The sequence below is a fragment of the Podarcis pityusensis genome, assembly GCF_964106645.2.
Source record: "Podarcis pityusensis genome assembly, chromosome: 2".
In the NCBI taxonomy this organism is placed as follows: domain Eukaryota; kingdom Metazoa; phylum Chordata; class Lepidosauria; order Squamata; family Lacertidae; genus Podarcis; species Podarcis pityusensis.
The window spans coordinates 67,427,118-67,449,535 of record NC_138029.1 but is presented as its reverse complement, the minus strand read 5'-3'; the positions used below and the strand labels follow the sequence as shown (position 1 = coordinate 67,449,535).

At 43.6% G+C, this 22,418-nt stretch overlaps 1 protein-coding gene across 2 annotated transcripts in view; it reads left to right on the top strand.

The window, feature by feature from the left end:
• Window positions 1-6,826: 6,826 nt before the first annotated feature.
• ADAM19 (ADAM metallopeptidase domain 19) overlaps window positions 6,827-22,418 on the top strand; it is a 55,737-nt gene continuing 40,145 nt past the window's right edge. For both annotated transcript variants that reach the window (XM_080987990.1, XM_080987989.1), the window contains exons 1-3: window positions 6,827-7,691; window positions 12,180-12,265; window positions 15,224-15,294. In XM_080987990.1, the coding sequence (XP_080844116.1) occupies window positions 7,586-7,691; window positions 12,180-12,265; window positions 15,224-15,294 (263 nt within the window). In that variant the 5' untranslated portion in view covers window positions 6,827-7,585. The remainder of the gene's footprint in view (window positions 7,692-12,179; window positions 12,266-15,223; window positions 15,295-22,418) is intronic.

The window sequence follows — 22,418 nt, the reverse complement described above, 5'->3', positions numbered from 1 at the left end:
TAAACCACAATGAATGTAGCTTTCTTTTCTTTTTGGGGGGCCATTCTCAAATAAAGTTTGCAACAACCCCCCTGTCTGTGTTAGCTAAGAATGCAGTGCTTCTGCGCAGTCACATCCTCTGCTGAGTGCCACATGAGCAGGATACAACAGTACTTAGGCCCTCACACAATGCGGCTAGTTATTGCGTTGCATTAGCACAGCAAGCCGGAAGCTGCACAGTGCCAGAAAAAGACATTTATACTGTGCAGCTGTGCCTGCCTAACCCAGCTGGGTTGTTGCCACTGCCCAGCCCAGGGCTCAGCGAAGGTGGAGATCCAAGGACAGAACATACAGGCAAAAGGAGAGACCAGAAATGGCCAAGAAAAGCAATGTCACGTGGTCCACTGAGCTCACAACAGATAAAGGAATATAGGAAGCTGCCTTTATACCAAGTCAAACAATTGGTTCACCTCACTCTGTACTGTTGACACTGACTGGCAAGAACTCTCCATGGAGACACCAGGGACCAAACCTGGGGCCTTCTCTATGCAGAGCAGTCACACTACCACTTGGCTTCCACTCCAATGGATGAAGTGATGGCTGCCTCAGTGGAATGACCTCTGAACTGGAAACCTGGTGGAGAAAAAGACTTCTTTGTCCAGGATTTTGCTGAAGAGCAGAAAACAGCATGTCTATGTATGTGTGTATGGCAACTGAGGGACGGTGGTAGAAACTGAGTCCCACCCCCCCTTTCACTATTCCTGTTTCCCTTCTTCCAGAACCCCTTGGCGTACAGACCTGCCATATCTGTTCTTTGTGGAGCACCATGCACAAAGATGGCACAGTAAATGCATGGAACTGGCATACTTTGGAAGGGTAACCATAAACCAAAGTCAGATTTTGCACCATAAACTCTATAAAGTCAATGTGGCTTAGTGGGTAGAGTGCAGCAGTAGGACAAGTGAAACCCAGGTTTAACTCAATCCACCCCTTTGAAGCTCAAATAACCTTGAGCTTAGTCACTTCCTCAGAGTTGTTGTGAAGACATTATGGGCGGAGGTAGGGCAAGACTAATGTAAGTCACTTTGAGTTCCTTGGAAGAAAGGTGGGATACAAGTGTAATAAATACATAATAACAAACCACATTCCACCATCTTTGACCTCCCAAGCCTAATAGATCAGACCCCTACTCAAAATGAGATCCCCATCCATTGTGAGACACGAGGCCCAGACTTTCACATAGTTATAGGATGCTGATGAGGCCTCAGTTCCTGCCATCATCACTGTTCCAGCTTCTTCACTCTGATTCATGACTGGTTCCTTTCAGACAGCTTAACTAGGAGTTGCCTGAATCAGAAATATCTATGGTATTTATAAAGTGAAAAAGGCTGCTAGTGAAATATTTCTGCTTGATGCAGGATGAATGACATTCACAGCATAGTCTATTCAGAACCTCACTGAGCTAAGATCTTCTTGGCCTCTCTCTGTGAAGTTGTCTGAACCCTTCAAAGGATATTTTATATATAGAATAAGCTATGCACAACTGGACAGTGAACAGCTCGTATTTTTGTGCAGGGGGTTTCCTGGAACATAGGCGGGGTGGGGAGAGGGAGAGAGACAGACAGACAGAAGGAGAGAGAGAGAGAGAAAGCAAAGCTCAAGTGACCACAACCCAGTGGTATAAATACTACCATATGGCATGTTTCATTACAGCATGCTTTCTATTTGTACAACTTAACAGGGGTTTGTTTGTTTTTAAAGTTCTATGCATCTTTGAATGTGATGATCTGGTAAAATGAAAAATCTTGGCAATTGAAGAGCAGGATTGGTAACCCTTGAAACAAAAAAATTCTGTAGCCTGGGTGTGGCAGCCACAGAACAGGGGAATAAAAGTCTCTAGGGTGGATCCCAAGATTTTTCTTTTACTATTTCAGGATAGACCCCAGAACAAATTCTGACTATACACTAAAGATACACAGCTGTTAAAATGTCTAAGGGAAGAGGGGGAACAGCTTTGCCCATTGTTTGTCTTGCAACTGTCCAAAAAGTAAATCAAGCAAAACTAGCTAAATACCCAGGTTACTTCTTTTCTTTTTAAATGATTGAAACTTTATTTGAAAGGCAGGGTGACTGTTATGTGCCTAGTATCTTGAATAACTGAAGAACAAGAGGAAGAGATCCCATTCTGTAGTCAATGCACCAACACAGCCCCATCACCAATTCCTGTTTCAAATAAACATAATTCTATGTGGACAAATAGAAAAGTAGGTCTATCATCTATCGGGTTCCAATTTTGCATAGATGATTCATAATAGTGTGCATTCCTAAATATGTTGTCACTCTAGGAAAGCCCCCTCCTACAGTACTTGCACAGCATAGAATTATGTGGGGGGAAATCCTGGGTAGAACAGGTTTTCCATTGTTAACACAGACCACAGTCTCCAGCAACCATATCCTCAGTCATGATGCGCTGGATTTTGGTGTGCCATATGCTTCTTGCTTATCATGGAGAAAGTTCTTTAAGGTGGGAAACAGATAGCCATTTCAAGAGAGCTGAGAGAGGCTTGGGAGAGGCTTTGGTTCCAATCGTGTATAGACATTTTTGTTTTATCTCTCGCCATTTTTTAAAAAAACTTATTTAGGAATTTTTATCTTACCTTTTTGTCATGAAGATCTCCCAGCAAGCTTAGGCTTCTGGTGAAATAGGGTTTTGAAGCAATACAGAGCCTTGCACAGCCAACTAACCAGAAGTGAGAGATATGAGTGTATACACACCCAATTCAACGATCTCATTTTCAAGCCTCATTCAAACATCTGACACTCAGCACATACCATGAGAGTATCCCTGTTCAGCAAGTGGGTTTTAAGGAATATCATGGTGAAGATGTGTCTGACAAAAGCCTTGAATTCAAATCAGCCACAGGTGATTATTGTAGTCTGCTTTGACTTTAAAATAATTTTGCAGCACCTTAAATGCTTAAAAAAATGGTTATGACACAAGCATTCATTGACTAGAATTCACCACTTTAATCAAATGCATCTTCAATGTCATTATTTGAACGGTGTTACATTTTTGTGGTACAGTAACAGTGAATGAACCGACTTGGTTTACACTCTTCTTGCAACTTCTGAGAAATAATTGTGTTACATGCTGCAGAGCCACACACTTCTCTGATACGGTATGTAGCAGGTTCCAGGACTATTCTTATATTACAAGTTTCATTACAAGACAACACTACTGAAAGTTGGTTGTGTATAAATTTGGAGGCTGAGCAGACAGGAAGCAAGCATGGTAATACTAACTTTAAAACAGCAACAGTCTACCAGGTGGTATGCTATGCAGCAGTTTCTGCTCAGCAGCAACTTAGCAAACTTTTCCAACAAGTTCAAAACTAGCACCAATTTTTTTTCTCTCTCTCTCCTTTTCACATTCAGTCTGCCTGCAAAATTGTTTCTCTCAGCCATCCCAATGACAGATGTGGCGTTATGCACATTCTAGTGGCTTGGCTTGCTGTTGGTCATCAAACACAAATAATCAGGACCACCTTGCCCAGCATGGAGTTCCAGCCTAGGCAAAATCCTAGAGAGTGAGAAAGCTCTATAATCATGGAACGTATTTACAACAATATGGCTGGAGACACAAAAGCTAAACCACTACTCTCCAGATGATACTTTCCATTTTTTTTTAAAAAAAGCAGCAACTTTATAAGCTGCCAGAAGAATATTCTTTCCCCCAAAAACAATAAAGTCTCGTGGCACTGAAAAACTAACACATTTCTTATGGCAAAAGTTACTGAGGGATAGAACCCACTTTTTCAGCTTCATAGGCTATCATCTATCTATCTATCTATCTATCTATCTATCTATCTATCTATTTACAGTGGTACCTCGGGTTACATATGCTTCAGGTTACAGACGCTTCAGGTTACAGACTCCGCTAACTCAGAAATAGTACCTCAGGTTAAGAACTGTGCTTCAGGATGAGAACAAAAATTGTGCGGCAGTGGCGTGGTGGCAACAGGAGGCCCCATTAGCACAGTTCTTAACCTCAGGTTAAGAACAGTTTCAGATTAAGAACGGACCTCCAGAACGAATTAAGTTCTTAACCCGAGGTACCACTCTATCTATCTATCTATCTATCTATCTATCTATCCATCCATCTATCCATCATCTATCTATCTTTCTATCTAGAGACCTTGTCAGGCGCCTGTAGGGTTTCTTTCCCCTACTGAAAGACACTTTCTATTGCAGCCAATGGAATAGGCTGAAGTGTGTGTGTGTGTGTGTGTGTGTGTGTGAGGCTCATGCTAAACATTTGGAAATGTGCTGACAGACCTCAAAAGGTAGGTGATCCCTGAAAAGCATACATGTGTACAAGATAAACACAGTATTCGTTTGAAACAAAAGTAAAAGTTAATAAAGCAACTTTCTTAGATTTGCTGCCTGAGATGAAAGACAAAATCGTGCCTACCTCCACCCCCCACTCCATGTAGAAAAATCTAATGGACTTGCAGTTGAATCTTACTTCAACACTAGCAGCCAAGCAGCATCCTCTACCATACCGAAGAGTACTGGCTAGCTTAGGGGTGTTGAACAGACCACATGGCATACACTAAGCTCTGCCCACCCCCCAGGGCTTTGCTACTTCTTCCTGCCCCCTCAGCATCCATCTGCCTTAAAAGGAGGCCATCCTATTAATGGTAGGGCCATGATGCCAGCCCTGAATAACAACCTCAAAACACTGAGAGAAGCTGAAGCTTAGAACAAAGCAGAAAAATCATTATTTCCAGACAGTGTATTTTTCTTTTAAATAAATTCCTTATTTTCCCACCTGGCTGATTTATTGGTATATGGTCAAAAGATCAATAGATACCACCTGCAAACTGCTGCTCTTTGAATCTTGCACCTCATTGCTTTCATATATATACAGTGCCACTTTAACTACACATGTACAAATGCAGACGTCTTTATAGAAGGAAAGATCAATACTATTCTTAAGAGGCTGAGCAGCGAATTAGGAGGGTTCCTCCCTCACCCGTCTCTTGAGATTTCTAGAAAAGCATTGATAAAGCAAACAGCTAAATAGATCCCCCCTCCTCTGATCTTTTTCTTTTAAAAAAATACATGAAAGTAAACCCCATTTATTTCAGTGGAGCTTCATTCCATGCTTAGGACTGTGGTCTTCTTCCTTTCATTTTGTCCCTTTTCAACTAATGGTTTTGAGTCCCAAATGGACTGGGATTTATTTATTTCCTTATACAGTATTTATATCTCATCTTCCTTCCATCATGGAGCAACTGTACACAGAATCATAGAGTTGGAAGGGACCCCAAGGGTCATCCACGCCAACCTGCTGCAATGCAGGAATCTCAACTAAAGCATCCAAGACAGATGGCCATCCAACCTCTGCTTAAAAACCTCCAAGGAAGGCACTGACCAGACCCAGAGTTGCTTAGGTTCAGCAAGATGGGTGGCCTCATGCCGTTTCCCTTTTTCCTTACTGGTCACTATGGAGAGTGACTTGTTGTTGTTGTTGTTGTTGTTGTTTAGTCGTTTAGTCGTGTCCGACTCTTTGTGACCCCATGGACCAGAGCACACCAGGCACTTCTGTCTTCCACTGCCTCCCGCAGTTTGGTCAAACTCATGCTGGTAGCTTCAAGAACACTGTCCGACCATCTCGTCCTCTGTCGTCCCCGTCTCCTTGTGCCCTCCATCTTTCCCAACATCAGGGTCTTTTCCAGGGAGTCTTCTCTTCTCATGAGGTGGCCAAAGTATTGGAGCCTCAGCTTCACAATCTGTCCTTCCAGTGAGCACTCCGGGTTGATTTCCTTCAGAATGGATGTGTTTGATCTTCTTGCAGTCCATGGGACTCTCAAGAGTCTCCTCCAGCACCATAATTCAAAAGCATCAATTCTTCGGCGATCAGCCTTCTTTATGGTCCAGCTCTCACTTCCATACATCACTACTGGGAAAACCATGGCGTTAACTATACAGACCTTTGTTGGCAAGGTGATGTCTCTGCTTTTTAAGATGCTGTCTAGGTTTGCCATTGCTTTTCTCCCAAGAAGCAGGCGTCTTTTAATTTCGTAGTAGCTCTTGCCTATCCTTCCTCTTTCTGCTGTTTGGATTACTGTCACTTTGTCCGTGGTTACTGATGTTCAGAGGAGGTACGCTTACTTGGTGCTCCATGAACATAGGGGGACTTACTTCTCTGTAAACTGCATAGGCTTGTATGGGCACTTTCCATCCCTTATAATATCACAGAATGGAGTTGCTGGGATAAATCAGTACAGCCGTCCCCCTTGTTTTACTCTCTTTCTGTGGGTGAGGGTTTTCAGGGTCTGCTTACTCAGAAGTAGTAATAATAATAATAATAATAATAATAATAATAATAATAATTTATTTATTTATTCCCCAACCTTTTGACTGGGTTTCCCCAGCCACTCTGGGCGGCTTCCAACAAAAGATTAAAAATACATTAAAAAAATCAGTCATTAAAAACTTCCCTTAACAAGTAAGTCCTACTGAGTTCAATTAGAGATACTCCAAGGTAAGAGCACATAGGACTGCAGTCTGAATGCATTGTTACCTTTTAAAAATAACTTTTCTGTGTTGCTTTATGCATAACTTAAGCTGCCTTGAGAGTGGAAAGGAGAGCAACCTCCACCCCCTTGCAAACAAGCGAAGAAGGCAGACTATATCCCCTTCGTCTTCACGGCATACTGGTCCAGTGATTTACTGGAGAACCCGTTTTAAATGTATTTGGTTGCTTAAATGCATTTGGCTTAAAAATAGCAGGCACCAGAGCTGGCACAAGGAATGGAGAGTGTAAGATTTGAATCTGCCTGGACTCTGAAGCCACACAACCGCGTCCGTTTGGGCTGCTCCAGCTCTTGATTTTGCCACTAGAGGGCGAATGAACAGATCTAAGTCGAGATGCATCTTTAATACAGATGCCTCGTGGGAAGGTAACTGTTCGTTAAGAAATGCCCCGACCCTGTTCTGCGTCTGGAGATGCGCACGGCGTGCGTTTTCTTCCAAGGAGGCTGACGGTGCATGCACCCTGATCTCTTTACTGCTTATCAAATTAATGCCTGTGAGCTTATAACTGACTGATTGCTGAACGACCCCTCAAGCTTTTAAGTCATACATTTCAGAATCCGAAGGAGCTCCTGAAATAAATACAACTAGCGCTGAAATTTACTGCACACACCGCCGGTAGGTTCGCAGACAAAGGAGTAACAGGAACGAGCTCTCGCTATATTTTCAGGCGGGCTGCAAGGAAAGACAGATTGCCTTTCTCACCACCTCCCGCTATGCTTTCTTAAAGGCTCCTCGTCAGATAATAATGGTTGGACGGATCCTGCGTTTTGCTGCTGCTGCTACGTCACCGGCCAACATCTGTCTTGGAATAGGAATGATGGCTTCCGTGATGGGCGGGATTTGAAAGCTGGTCTTTTTTTTTTTTTAAGCCACTATTTCATGTGCCTACCAAGGCATTGCAAAAGCGGAGGCTTCTGTACCAAGCCAAATGCAGCAGCAGCATCAAGAACCACCAGCAGCTATGGCATCTCCATCTCTATGAAACGTGCCTTCTCTGCAGACCATGGGAGGGATCATGTGCGGTGCTGCAAAAGGAGACTTGATTTATTCTATTTCCATCATCTTGCTTTGGCTGAGGCAGTTGCCGGCTGAGGAGTCAGGCTGGGCAGGTAAGTGTTTGGATCACTGTGCAGGAGGGCAGGATAAAAAGTAGGAACAGTTTTACCAAGGTGGGGGGGGGGGGGGAGAGACAACACTCTGATTAAGGCTGCAATCTTCACCCCACTTACCTAGGAGTAAATTCCACTGAATTTAATAGTACTTACTTCTGAGTATACATGGGATTGTGCTGTAATGCATAATCCACCAAACGACAGTAACTGAGATATGAGTGGAAATCTTGCAAACCTTCATTTTAAACAGCGCATTTACCTCTTGGTATATGCAATACTTGCATGAAAGGATGGATGCTTAGCTGGGAGCACACCTGAACAGGAAAGAAGGTTTCAGCACTTTTGATAAGAAAATGCTAAATGCACCAGATTGCTGTGAACATAAACCATAGGTGTAGAAGATGCTGCCTTCTCCCTCCCTCCCTCCCTTCAAGCCATGAAGCTCTAATTCAGAAGCAACAAGTTCGTTTAAGAAAGGATGTTCAACAGGTATGCCCCTGGGAGTGGCTATAGAAATAGAACTGCAGATTTTCCATTTCTTCTTACCACAGTCCTAGGTTGGTAGGACCAGAAGGGGTACTGAATGGCAGCTGTGCAGCTCCACAGTTGAACTAAATGCAGAAGTCTTTAACTGTAGACTTGTCACAGGGGTCAAAAACATTCTGTCAGTCATAATGCCACCCATGCATAAGAGAGCTGCTTACTTGCAATGCATAGGCTTCATTAACATCTCAGCTGTAAAGTAAGTTTCTAGTCCTCATGAGAACAAAGCAGTGTGGAAACCTGACGGTAGTGTGTTAGAGAGCAAGCTTCTAATATGTGCTGAATGCTTCTAACCCTGAAACACTTGCTTATTTAATTGCTTAAGGATTGCAACACACACACACACACACACACACCACTTGATCTAGGAGGCCATACAATCTGAGTTGAAAGGAGTGGGGGTGAAACTAATTTCATGTGTCTGAGGTTTTCTGCTATATGAACCTTTTGTTAATTGTTCCTTTAAAATTCAGAAGGAAATAATCTGAAACCTTTTTAACCTTCAGGAATGTCTATATTGCTTACAGAACAGTGGCAGATTAATTAAGAGCTTGTGACATTAACCATATTTGCCAAGTTATTGCTTTGTACAATTAAATGAATGGAAGATTGTTTTGAACTACAGTGAACTTTCATGAATATTCAATAAAGAAAAATGCATCTGTTCTTCGAAACGTAGGAAATGCAGGACCAAAATGCAAGGCAAAAACTGGCAGATAAATGTTCAGACACCCAAATTTCTAATCCCTCAGATTTCTAATCCTTCAAATCTGCCTAGTTTCTGCATATTGCTTTCTAATCCAGAGTGGATTAGGTTGAATCTGTTCTTTTGGATTTGGAGATCACTGATTGGCCAGTCCTTGTGATAATATTATGCTATGACCATCCCCTCTTCAGACCAGAGGGGTGTGCAACATTAATTGGCTGAACCTTGTAGTCATTTTTTAATGTCAGACTTCTACCCTTCTCCGACCAGCTATTTTTTTTAGGTTTTACACTTTTTAGAAAAGAGCTAACTAGGTATTTTATTAGGTGAACACGCTAAGCATTTATCCAGGATAGGGGGAAGGGAGCGTGGACATCCTTCTGGAAGCATGTGGGAAAGAATGAACAGGAAAAGGCAATTGGATTCTTGGGGAGGGATGCAACTTCATACTTCCTGGTTCTGGCTTCCACTTAGCAGGACCAGCTAGTTGAATATGACCCAGGGTTCCTCCAGATGATGCATTTAGTGAGCAAAGTTTGCATGGAGGGTATGCAAAGTTTACTCTTTATTGAGCATTCATCCAGATTTGCTTGCGGGGAGGTTATACGTCTTTCTGTCAATCACATGTTACCCCACACTTTTTAGTACATTTTCCTAATTGCAAGAAGTTTTTAAAAAAAAAAAAAAGAAAAGAAAGGAGTGGGGGAAGTGGATTCATTGAGCCCTTTAATCCTATGAATTGCATAATCTTAAATTTCCAATATCCAGCTGAATCCTTCCCACAAAATAGAGGCCAACTCACTCAATATAATGCAGTATCTTTATAGAAGGAAAGGAGTGGGAAGTGCAGAGTTCACAACACAGTCAACCCCTTTCCCCGTCCAAACTCCACTTCACAGACGCATGAAGTATGCACTCTCATGTTTACTCTTTTTTGTCCTCACTAGGGCAAAACACTGCCCCTCTAGCCCTCTCAAGACAACACCAAGGTTGCAGGTTCAATCCCTGTATGGGACAGCTACAAAGTCCTGCATTGCTGGGAGTTGGACTAGATTATCCTTAGACTCCCTTCCAGCTTGACAATTCTGGAATTGGACAGCTACTTTCATAGTAACAGAGCAATCTAGACCCCCCTTTATACCAGGATAGGGGTGGATGGCTTGTATCAGATGGAGACTCCCCCCACGCCAGCTCGTACAGTCAAGGCAGCCTCCTCATTGGTGAAGTGAAAACACCAGACTCCCTTTTCCAGCCATCAAATGTGTGGCGGAGGATCAAAACCAAATAGTGGGATGCCTGTTGGCTGGAGCCATCAGAAAGAGCTGAAATGGGACACTTGAAGGTTTGGAGAGGGCAGGGTTGACCTGACAAATCCACTGGATCCCAAATTGGTCCCTCTGCTACCACATAATTGCATCGGGCCTGTTCCCTGTGCCATTCTGGAGTTGGTGCAATGATCAGCACTGATCATCCTCTTTCTGCCCACTCCACTCCACTGTCTGCCACAAATCCTCACCAGCAAGGGGCAGAGGGAGGTATGGGTTAGGATTGTTCTGTAAATGTAGTGCCAAATTGTCAGTTGCTGATTCAGTGTGCTTGACTTTGGCAAAAGCCTGTAAATCGAGGAATAGGGATCTCCAGAGGTTGTTGGACTACAGCATGGGTAGGCAACCTAAGGCCCAGGGGCTGGATCTGACCCAATCTCCTTCTAAATCTGGCCCGCAGATGGGCCGGGAATCAGCGTGTTTTTACATGAGTAGAATGTGTCCTTTTATTTAAAATGCATCTCTGGGTTATTTGTGGGGCATAGGAATTTGTTCATCCCCCCCGCCCTTCAAAATATAGTCTGGCCCTCCACAAGGTCTGAGGGACAGTGGACCGGCCCCTGTTTGCTGATCCTGGACTACAGCTTCCATAATCCATGACCATTGGGCATGTTGATTGAGACTGATGGGAGCTGGAATGCAACAGCATCTAGGCTGGAGAAGCCCTCTATTGGAACAGCTTTCTCCCTAATCAGGAAGGCTCATTTTGCCCGTAAAGCAGAACTATCATCAAAATTCTACAAATAAGAAAGAAGCACAAACCAGGACAAATGTAGTACCATCCCATAACTGTCTGTAGCGTAAGAAACAGCAAAGCAACGTAGTTTAAACAAGCTTATTTCATCACACTTACTCACCAAAACCACACCTGTAAATATCAGCCAGAATAACCTTGTGGGAAAACACCTTCTTAACCCCCCCCCCCGAACTGAGAGTGGGTGGCACTGTGGTCTAAACCACTGAGCCTCTTGGGCTTACTCATCGGAAGGTCGGTGGTGTGAATATGCGCAACGGGATGAGCTCCCATTGCTCTGTTCCAGCTTCTGCCAACCTAGCAGTTCAAAAGCAAACTAATGCAAGTAGATAAATAGGTACTGCTGCATCGGGAAGGTAAATGGTGTTTCCATGCACTCTGGTTTCTGTCATGGTGTCCTGTTGTGCCAGAAGCAGTTTAGTCATGCTGGACACATGACCTGGAAAGCTGTCTGTGGACAAACGCCGAGCTGGCCTGAAGCAAGATGAGCGCCACACCCCATAGTCACCTTTGACTGGATTTAACCATCCAAGGGTCCTTTACCTTTTACCTTACCCCAAACATAGCAATCTGTGGTCAGCTACTATATGCCTTCAGCAAAATTTGCCTTAACACGGCTATAAAGCTCTCTGTGAGTTAATGTGGGAGGAGGGAGTGTGGTTCAAGGAAAAATTAATCTGATTGGCTGTGTGGTGCTTTGATGCGCTTATACTAGCTCTATGACCCCTGATTGGCTTGACCATGTAGCCAGGAAAAGGAGAAACCATTAAAAAAACAAATGTGCCAAATCAGCTACAACGACAACAATGAACCCAGGCCAGGTGAAATGATGCCCTAAATGCTTTTTTGGGGGGTGTATTATCCACAAAAATCCAACTCAGTCTAGTCTCCATGCAAGAAGTCTAGTCCATTCCAAGAAGCCAGCATTATGGTTATACTTGTGAAACAGAGAATGGAAAGTGGTTGATGAATCTGCTCTCAAGAACAAAGGCTGCTTTTGACTGGCAAGACTTGTCTGGGTCTGTAAAAGACACCGTTGGCTATTTGGATAGGTACAGTAGGATGTTAGTGGGGGTTTCCCCCCTGTGTGCTGCTTTTCTCCTATGACCTTTCAGAGTTCATACTAGGGCTTTGAACAGTTATTTATGTTTCCTCAGGGACATGGAATGCAGTCCACTCCCAGGTGCACCATGAAATCATAATACCTCAGTGGCGATCAGATGGAAGCTCTGGCAATGATAAGGTAGGTTGCTTAGCCACAATAACAGGAAACGAGCTGTGCTTTCTCATCCCTTTCAAATAACCATTATCCTCCTGATACAATCATTGGTGGGAATTATATAGCAGTGACAGTCTGGCTGTGAAGTGCCTTGTAAAATCTGCCTAAGCTGGATAGAGTGATGGTCATATAAACTCATATACCCATTATCAATACCAAGAGGAATGAAGGAAGCTGTCTTATACTGAGTCAGACCTTTGGTCTATCTAGCTCAATCAATATTGTCTATGCTGACAATATTGGTCTTTTGTGTATAGTGGTCTTTTGTGTATTGCAAGTGCGTTTTTGTGACTATGTTTTCTTAGTGCCTCTTGCTGCTTCCCTTAGATCCTTTATCACCACTAGTGATAAAGGGCTTTTTGGCATGGGGCCTGGGAGAAAGAGTGTGATAGCCTTATCAGTGTTTATATTAGTTAACAGTGCATCAGTTCTGTTCACCCATCCTGCTAAGTAGGCCACTCATCTTGTAAAGATGAGTAAGCAAGACGTAAGACTGTGTGATTTGCGGAAGACAATTTCAAACCACTGGGTTGATCCATCTGGTTCTCAAAAGGCTTGGAAGCAGCTTGTAAGCCCCCCCCCACACTAGAGCATCTGTAGCCCCTCTAGTCACATAAGGATACCATGCTGTGAACTAGCCTACACAAAGAGGCAACAGTTCTCGAGACTGCAGCAGCTGGAAAAGCTGAAGCTGTGGCCTCAAAAATGCCTGCCAACTTTTTCTGTGCACAGCCGAATTCTCACTAATGCTTCCCCTTTCCCCCTTGATTGTGGCACCATGTGGTTCCTTGTATGATGCACAGGAATCGGATTCTGTATGCTTGGCATTGGATATAGTCAATAGTGCTGTTCGTCTTCCACCTGCTCCAAGCCAACATTGGGAGTTTCTCCAACTGCAATCCAGTTAAGACCATGGGTCCCTCTCGCTCAAGACTGTCCACACTGACAGGCAGTGGCTGTCCAGGGTTTTAGGCAAGGAACACTTCTGGTCCTGCCTGGAGATGCAGGAGATTGAAGCTTGGACCTACTGTGTGCAAAGCAGATGCTCTCCCATTGAGCCACAGCCCTTCCCCGGTTATTTCCTACAAAAATGTCACAGATGTGCAGCAGAATTATCTGAGGAGTTCAGCTAGTTGTTGTTGGCTGTCTCTGTTTTGGCTGTGTGGAAGCACCAGACAGATGGGAAGCAGAGATTTAATCAAAGCAAGCATCAGTTTTCCTCTACTGCTATGTGTGTGGCCATGCAAATGTGCTTTTGATCAAAGGGAAGGTCCAGCTCTGTGGCTGGTTTGCTATCAGATCCCTTGCAGAGCTGACGAAGAAGGATGTGTCAATAAGGGCAAGAGGGCATTGCTATTTCTTTTCTGTCCTTCTCTCTTGCTCAGAACAAGTTGCTCAACAAAGAGATTGCACAGGCAACTCTCGAGCTGGGAACTGAACCCACATCTCCCGAGTCTCTGCCCTGCACATTAGCCACAAAGTGCTCTCTCCCTCCTCCTGCTCATGCAAGCTCTCAAAAATGTTCCTGAATGCTCTAAAATGAAACTGGAAAAATCATTTAAAATTAGGCATGAGAAGGGGGGCACATCTGTTGCCACTATGAATAGTCAAGGACCATGTTGATATATGAATAGGAAAAGAGGATGGTGTTCTCCATAGAAGTTGTAGCAAACATTGGTGTGTGTGTGTGTGTGTGTGTGTGTGTGTGTGGAAGCACTAGAAATGCAGAAGCTGGAGGCTATTTTGGTTGAACAATCTGCTGCTCAGTGTGGGCGAGGTTCCCTCATAGACCACACTTAGGACGGGAACATGTTTAACAATGGTGCAATTTTGATTACTTGGGACAACCAACATTACTCACTTTCCTTCTTATTAACAGGCTGTGGTTTGTTTTTTTATGAGGGTGCATGGGGGGAGGTAATAGCGATTTCCTGCTTCATCCATCTGCTCTGCCTTTGACTCTTCAGCTAATATTTGCCAATTTCCACCTTGCAGCCTTCGTAAGCCACCACAAAGAATCATTAGCCAAGTTCCGCTTCTGAGAGAACATACTGTAATATCCATAGTAGGGTTGGAAGGGAACCCAAGCGGCATCTCGTCCAACCCCCTACAATGCAGGACCAGAGCTAAAGAATCCCTGACAGAGGGCCACCCAACCTCCAGTGAAGGAGGCTGGGTGGGTGTTAGATAGGCATTATTAGGGTTTGCATCATTCCCAATCAGCCAATGGTTTCCTAAACTTCGTTGTATTGTGTTTTGCTTGTCCTTTGAATCAGTCTTGAATAGTAATGTCTTGACCAACCAACGTCGCAGTGGCATGCATCATGCACAAATCTACAAGTTCCTGTCAACCTCACAATGGCTATGCTCTGTCTTCACAGCTGCAGGCAGTACACATGTGCCCATTGGTGGGAATCACAAGTGGGGAGAGTGCTGTTGCGCTCACGTCCTGCTCTTAGGATGGCCACTGTGAGAACAGGATGCTGGCCTGATCCAGTAGATGCTTCTTATGTTCTTATCCACTCTCTAGCCCTGCTTTTCCTTTACATTCAAGCCAGTCCATTCAGTACAGCTGCACTGGACCCAGGAAGGGAATTTTAATTTGGCGTTCATCATGGTTTGCTCCAGAAATGGTCTGCCAGTGTTCTTCTCTGTTTGTGTTATGGTCTGGTATACCACTGTGGGCCAATAAGCCTGCAATCCAGTTGCAACCTGGAAGTTGGTCTTATTGAACTCCGCTGGATTTGCTTCTAAGTAAACAGTCATAGCAATTGGGTTGAAAGTGATCTGCAGTCTACTGTTTGAGAATCAGTGAAATAAAATATTTGCTATTCTTTTTCAACTTTTGCTTAATATCTTGATTCTGTCGTAAGCCAGAAATGCAGAGAGTGTGTAAACCTTTTGTTTCTGTGTTGTACGCAGCACCCACCCAGAGCGGAAGTAGAAATAACAGCTGAAGGAAGAAACTTCATCTTGGATGTTGAGAAGAATGAGTAAGTAACCTTGTATGAAAAGGCAGGGTACATTTAAATATACACTCCTGTTAATCTATTGTGTGAACTAAGCAGAGGTTATCCGCCATTTTGAACTCCAAACAGGGCACTCTTGTTCCTTTAATAAAAGTTCAGTTAGTGGAACATCTTCTGTTATGGTGTTGTATAGCTGTCAAAATGCAAAGGCAGAAGATGTTGAGCAAGCCTCCAAAAGAGAGTTGTGAAACTCATACACAAACAAACCACAAAAACTCTAGCTTGTTCCTGTTCCTAGGCACTAGAAATGGGATTACGTAAATCAGAGGTAACGCCAGGCCCAGGGGTTATGTCCCTACAGGCATCTCTAGCTGGTCTGTGGGATGCCCTATGCCATGCCACGCCCTTAGCCATCCTCAGAGCCTTCTTCAACTGCTTTTGTCTTGCTGGTTATTTGTCCTTGAACTGTAATTATTTTATTGATTGATTGATTGATTGATTGGTTTCAATTTATATACTGCCCTATATCTGGACGTCTCAGGGCAGTTCACAGAATAAAATCAAAATATAAAACCACAAAATACAGAATCAAAATAAAAACAAAAATAATCCAATAACTCCCCCCCCAAACCCCCCACATTTTAAAAGGCCACTTGCTTGACTAGATCGAAGATGAAGAGGCGTGGGTGCAGAAACTTCTGGCTTTTGCATAGTTGGAATGTAGCCAATGCTATGAAGGTAAGAGTCACATTATTGCTTTGCCCACTTTTGTCTCGAGCTGCCCAGCTTGTCCGGAGTTTTGGGCTGGGCTGCCATCAGTATGCAGATGACACCCAACTCTATCTGTTGATGGATGGCCATCCTGACTCGGCCCCAGACACACTGACCAGATGTTTGGAAGCTGTGGCTGGATGGTTACGTGGGAGCCGGTTGAAGTTAAATCCTTCGAAGACAGAGGTCCTTTGGCTGGGAAGGGACGATATGGGATGGGGGGGGCAACTCCCATCTCTTGGGGGGTTCAATTAGTGCCAGCACCGTCCGTTAAGACTTTGGGTGTAATCTTCGACACCTCCCTTTCCATGGAGGCGCAGATTGCAGCTACAACAAAGGCGGCATTTTTTCATCTCCGCCAAGCTAAGCAGTTGGCTCCTTACCTCTATCGCCCTGACCTAGCCAATGTGATCCACGCGACGGTCACCTCCAGACTGGATTATTGTAACTCGCTCTACGTGGGGCTGACCTTGAGACTGACCCAGAAACTCCAGCGGGTGCAGAATGCCGCGGCGAGACTCCTTACGGGGTCCTCGCTGCGAGACCACATTCACCCAGTGCTATACCAGCTGCACTGGCTCCCGGTGGAGTACAGGATCAGGTTTATGGTGCTGGTTTTAACCTTTAAAGCCCTATACGGCCTAGGACCCTCGTACGTATGGGACCGCCTCTCCTGGTATGTCCCACAGAGGAACCTACTGTAACACCCTGCTTGTGGTTAACGCTTAGCTGGAATGAAATATTCAACGCAGCAATAGAGAAATTAAAATAATAATTTATTTGTCAGACAAATAAATGAGAGACACAGTGGTATATGGTTACCAAAGCTCTGCCCACTCCAGCCCTGATGGCCAGCATTTATATTTCCTCAGCCCAGCCCCCTTGCTCCTCCTTTGGCTGCCTCTGTCCAATCAGCCTGGTTGAAATTACTATTGGCTGTTTGCTAATAGAACCAATCATAAAAGATACACCCATTTCCTATTACCTTTTATGGGAGACAAAGAGCTATATTTCCTTCTATCCATAAATGGCAGACAAGTAGCCATATATCTTACATTTGCCTCGACCAGGCACCTTAATTACCCGATCATCTTTGCCCTATTGCCCTATTGCCCTATTGCCCTTTCACTCCAAAACAGATGGCTAATGGTTTTAATTTTTATCTTAAACAGAGATCTTGGGTTCACCTTCTCACATTTCTTACTTTCTAAATCATTTGCATAATTACATGTAAGCCAATATATTTCATACATAACATATATAGATTTTTAGAAGAAAAGGCCTTTTCAAAGTAAAAAGAACTTAATAAAAACAGTTTCCAAAAGCAACCCCTTTCAAGCCAGCTGCTGTTCCCATTAGCTCTTGCCCTTTAACCTTATGAAAATATGGCTCAAGTCTAATGGGAGGCACCTAGTATTATTTTCTGTTAAACAATAAATCTCACTATTTACCAACTCTTAATTAGTGTTTTTTGCAGCTTGATTGTATTCTGTAATTTGTATGGTCAGTGTGACCTTTTGCTCCCAGCCTGTAATTTCCTTTTACAACCCTGAGGCACTGCTATAGATCAGAGGGGCCCTGTTTAGGAAGATAAACATCTGCCAAAGCACCCAGCCAGCTGCTTTATGCCTGGCATAAAACATACAAACATTTGCAAATATATTTTTTAAGCTCATTTTAAAATGCAGGCCTTGATCTGATGCCTCACTACGGTCTTCAAATAAAAACATCCTGAAGGTCCCAGGCCACAGAGAGGTTAGGCTGGCCTCAACTAGAGCCAGAGCTTTTTCGGCTGTGGCTCCAATCTGGTGGAACGCTCTGTCACAAGAGACTAGGGCCCTGCGGGACTTGACATGTTTCTGCAGGGCCTGCAAGACGGAGCTGTTCTGCCAGGCCTTTGGTCGGGGTTCAGTCTGACTCCCTCTCCCCTTTCATAAGAACTTGCATGAAAGTGGCCTCCCAATTTTTCTCACAGGCCCATATAAGTTCAGCACAAACAGTTGTGCCTGGTGAGCATTTAAGGTCCCCAACCCTAATCTGCGGGTTGCCATCTGATTGGATTTTATTCTGATCCTGATCTGATTTGAGGATGTATTTTAATTGATTGTCTGATTTTATGTTAATGTGTTAAAGATTTGATGTTAGCCGCACTAAGCCCGGCTTCGGCTGGGGAGGGCGGGATATAAATAAAAATTATTATTATTATTATTATTATTATTATTATTATTATTATTATGGACCACCTGTTGGGAACTGCAGTTCTAGATCATTTATAGATAAATTGCATTACCTGCAGAAGTTATAATTGTATGCAATATAACTTTCTCTGTGGGGGCACCTACTCTATGGGATGACTTCCCCTTGGAGATGAGCCTAGGCACCAACTGTTGGGTGCTTCCAGTGTGCTTAGAAAACTTATCCATTATTTTAAAAATTGCAACCCCCCCACAACAACTTACATATTTCCTCAGACGTTTCTAGGCTGTTTCTATACCAGTTTTTAGCACCCTGATTACTGTAACTAACGTTAAGATTTTATTGGTTTTTTGGGGGGAGGGGTATGTTTTATGATTTATTGTTGTAAACTGCTTTGATACTCTCCTGAATGAAAGACACTAGAAATAGTTTTATTTATAAGTAACTGTAATATAGGGGATGAGGGGGATGCTCATCATATTTGCAGAGGACAAATAGTAAATAGATAAATAGTAAAATTATCATTATGGAGTAGGATGTCTCTATTTTCATCGGAGAAATATTGGCGGGTATGCCAGTGTAGGCCATAGTGGCTTATGCCACAATTGGAGAAACTGTTTTTCTGTTTCTATCTAATTATTCAGCTACCCAGAAGGAATTCCATTCCTCGGAAAGAAAGACTATTGCTACTTTAATTTGACTGAGTGCCTTTAATCACTTCAAGCACTTCTGGGTTCACAGGGCTGATGGATACACAGAATCACAAGGAAACGGTCTAAATGCTCTCAATCCTTTGCAGTTGCTGTTGGTCCTGTGAAGAAAGCAGCGCTCGAGTCCTACAAATAGTCAGCGGCAGGCCTTTGTTAAAAAGTCTGTAGGCCTTCCCAATGCCTCCAGAAAAGATTTTGTCTTAATAAGCCAGACTGGAACCTTCTGAGAGCAGGCAGCCCGCCCTGAAATGCTACTTGCTAAACATGTTCCAACAGCTAAGGCGAGATAGGGGAAGAGAAATTGACACATCTTACATTGCTAAACACATGCTAGATTTCTCTTCAGCACAGCTTCTAATACAAACCATGAAACCGCATGCTTGCATTGGCTTTTGGGAAATGATTAGAGTACCGTTAAATGTATTCAATATACTCTGTTATGAAGTCGGGCTGTAGCTGCACAGCATGCCCTTTAACTGAGAAATTGGGTCCTCCCTTAAAGAGGGCACATGTTGCGGTGAGACCTGGGAACCAAACCCTGCGTTGTGGGTGGGTATGATCGGATAGCCACAACACCCAATTGGTAGGTCCCTTGATGCAGGGTTTAATCAGGCCAATGGGACACAGGTTAAATGGATCAAGGGACCTATATATACCTATATATACCCAGAGCGTCCTCTTTTGGTGCGTGCATCAGAACACCTCTCCCTATTTTTAGGGTTTTGCGCTTGACCTTGCTATGCCATCGTGTGTCGTCTGTCGCTGGGACAGGAGCACGGCAGGACTTTCCCCCACTTGGCTGATTGGCTGGTGCCATTTGGGTTTCACCTGCCACGTAGCAAATCGTCACAACTTGTAAGGTTGCGGATAGGCTCTGGTTCAGGTGATAGGGATGGGAGAGCGGTCTCGCCATCTCTATGTGACGGGTATTCCGTTAAAGGAATCCAGAGACTTGATGGTTTGGTCTACCCCTGAGAGAGGGTTGTGCCCGTGCCTGAGTCCTAGGGGGCATTTGGGTGGTGGAGATAGCCTGTTCCCGGCTTTCTGCTTATCCAGGTGTTCACCCTAGACTGACCTATGCTGGTCCCCTGAGTCAGCGCTACCTGCAATGGTGCAGGGAGCTAGTTGAAGCAGAGCCTATGCAACCACTCACTTGCTGTAATCATTAAAGTTGTGGCCTAAATTCTGCCAAAACCGAAACCCAAATTTGAGTCTTGTCTGAATTTATTTAAGGGGGAGGTTTAAAGGTCTGAACATGCAAAAATCTGTTGTCTGCTCCAAAGAATTGGTTTGGGTCTGCAGCCTAACAGAAACAGGACTTTTGTCCAGTTGCTTTTACATTTCTGGTGTTTTGGGATTGTGTGGAATTGTGAAGGGAAAGCTGTGAGTGGTGGAAGAGAATTGGCAGAAGCAGAGTCTCATGAGCAAAACATTAGCAGTAGATTAACTCTGAGCATGATGACATAATTTCCAGGTGTCTCCTGGGAACCATGCTGTGCTATTTTCATCTAAGGCCTGCTCTCAACAGGCTAACAAAACGGAACACATATATTGTGTTTACTTCCTGAGTTGGGCCCCTCATTCCTCTAAACACAGACCCGCACAGCCATTCAACTTTGCAAGGGGCTGCAGGAGAAAATGTACCGGGCTCATAGTTGTCTGTGATGTGTAATAAGTACAACTCCTCACTTGGCTACTGGTAGAGACTTTCGTCAAGAGCTCCAAATATAGAATGCTAGTTCTTTGCCAGTATAATTTTTATACTAGTATATTTTTCTTTTCTTTTCTGGTTATTTGTTTTTAATCAATGCCCTTTTAAATGTGTTGTGGGAGGGGGGTTATTGGTTTGTTGTTGTTCTTAATTTTATTATGGAGCTTATTTCCGAGTAGGTTTGTGTAGTATTGCACTGTTAGTATTCTGAAGTAAGTTCAACACATACTTGAGCTTAGTTTCAGCACATCTGAGGATACTTTGAGTATGTTAGAAACTAACAATTTATGTTTTGTTGGTGGTTATAGCTGGGATTGAGGAGGTTCAAGCTCTATTTAATTGCACAGGAAGTTACTCTATTAGCTATTATCTCTGAATAGGTTCCCAGACACCTGGTGCAGTCCAATTGATTATTAAATGATTTGTCGAGATATTTAAGCTCTGCAGCTGCAAAACAGAAAATCCAAGGCAGATGGATCACAAAATAGATGGAGACAGGTTCTAAGAATAACATTGGCCATAGTTCAGGAAGAACCTCACATGTAAACAGATTTGTTTTAAACTTCGTGTGCATTTTTGAAAGAAAGTCAGAATTCCCCTTTGGCCGAAGATAGCAAGGTTGAAAATGTGACGAACATATAAGTAATGAATGACAAAAGACTATGCCTAAGAACTTGTCCCTTTGGATGAAGAGGGTAATTTTTAGAAGAGAAGCTGTACTGAAGAAGAAGAAAATATTATACTGCTAGTGAGGATCTTGTTTTAGAATGGAAGCTTGTTACTGGTAATCTAAAAACTTTCCTGTGTCACCTGTGTGGTTTGCTCCATTTTGCTTGACATGGAAGGCATGGCATTTAATGGTGGCAATGAGCCTTGGCACAGGTTTGTTTAGAAAGGGAATTTATATTTCAGGCTGGGAAGAATTCATTGTGATGGTAGCCAAGACATGCAGTCGTTGGCTAGTTGACACAGAAAATGCTCTGGCTCTCAGCCCTGCTCAAATATCTAATTCTGGAATTACTGTACCTTGGAAAACAAAACTGACAAATCCACTGTACTGTTTCCATGTGTTAGGGCTAACAAGACCCCACCCCCCACTGCCGCCTGAGATTCTGAGCTGCTGGATACAGGGTCACTTCCATTATAATTTCCTGCCTTATCTGGTTTCCTTTCCAGTGCTTGTTTAAGGAAACAGAAAACTGGAAAGAAACGTGGCTGTTGCCTATTTCAGCTTTACGTAGGAAGGATTGCTGTGGGATTCTGCATAGACGCTACACACACTGTATTTGCTGGTAACTTCCTACACACGTAGGATATGAATGGGAACAAATGACAGAAGGCTTTGACCTCTTCTGCAGGTCTTACGAAGAGTTTCTGAATGGTTGGAAAGCCAGGTCTCGCTCCGGGAGGGATTCCAGCTCATCTTCCTCTTGGAATGATGATTTCATTGTCAGAGGGCTAGGCAAGGAAGCTAGGTTATCTCTTCATTGACTCTAAACATTGCACAATTTCCCAGGCAGGAAGAAAGCTTCCTTCTCTCCTGTCCTCATTTTGCTTATCTTATAGGAAGATGTACAGGCAGTTTGACTCTGCAGCTTTACAGTTCTTTAATCTTTGGGGTTATAAGAGGGGAGACCTGCTTAGCTCGGCATAAGATGCTCCAGGAAGGAAATACTTTCCAGAAGAGATGATATAAGCAGAACCCAAACCTTTGGCATCAGCAGCAATATGAACCCCATTAAGCCCCACTTGAAAATGCC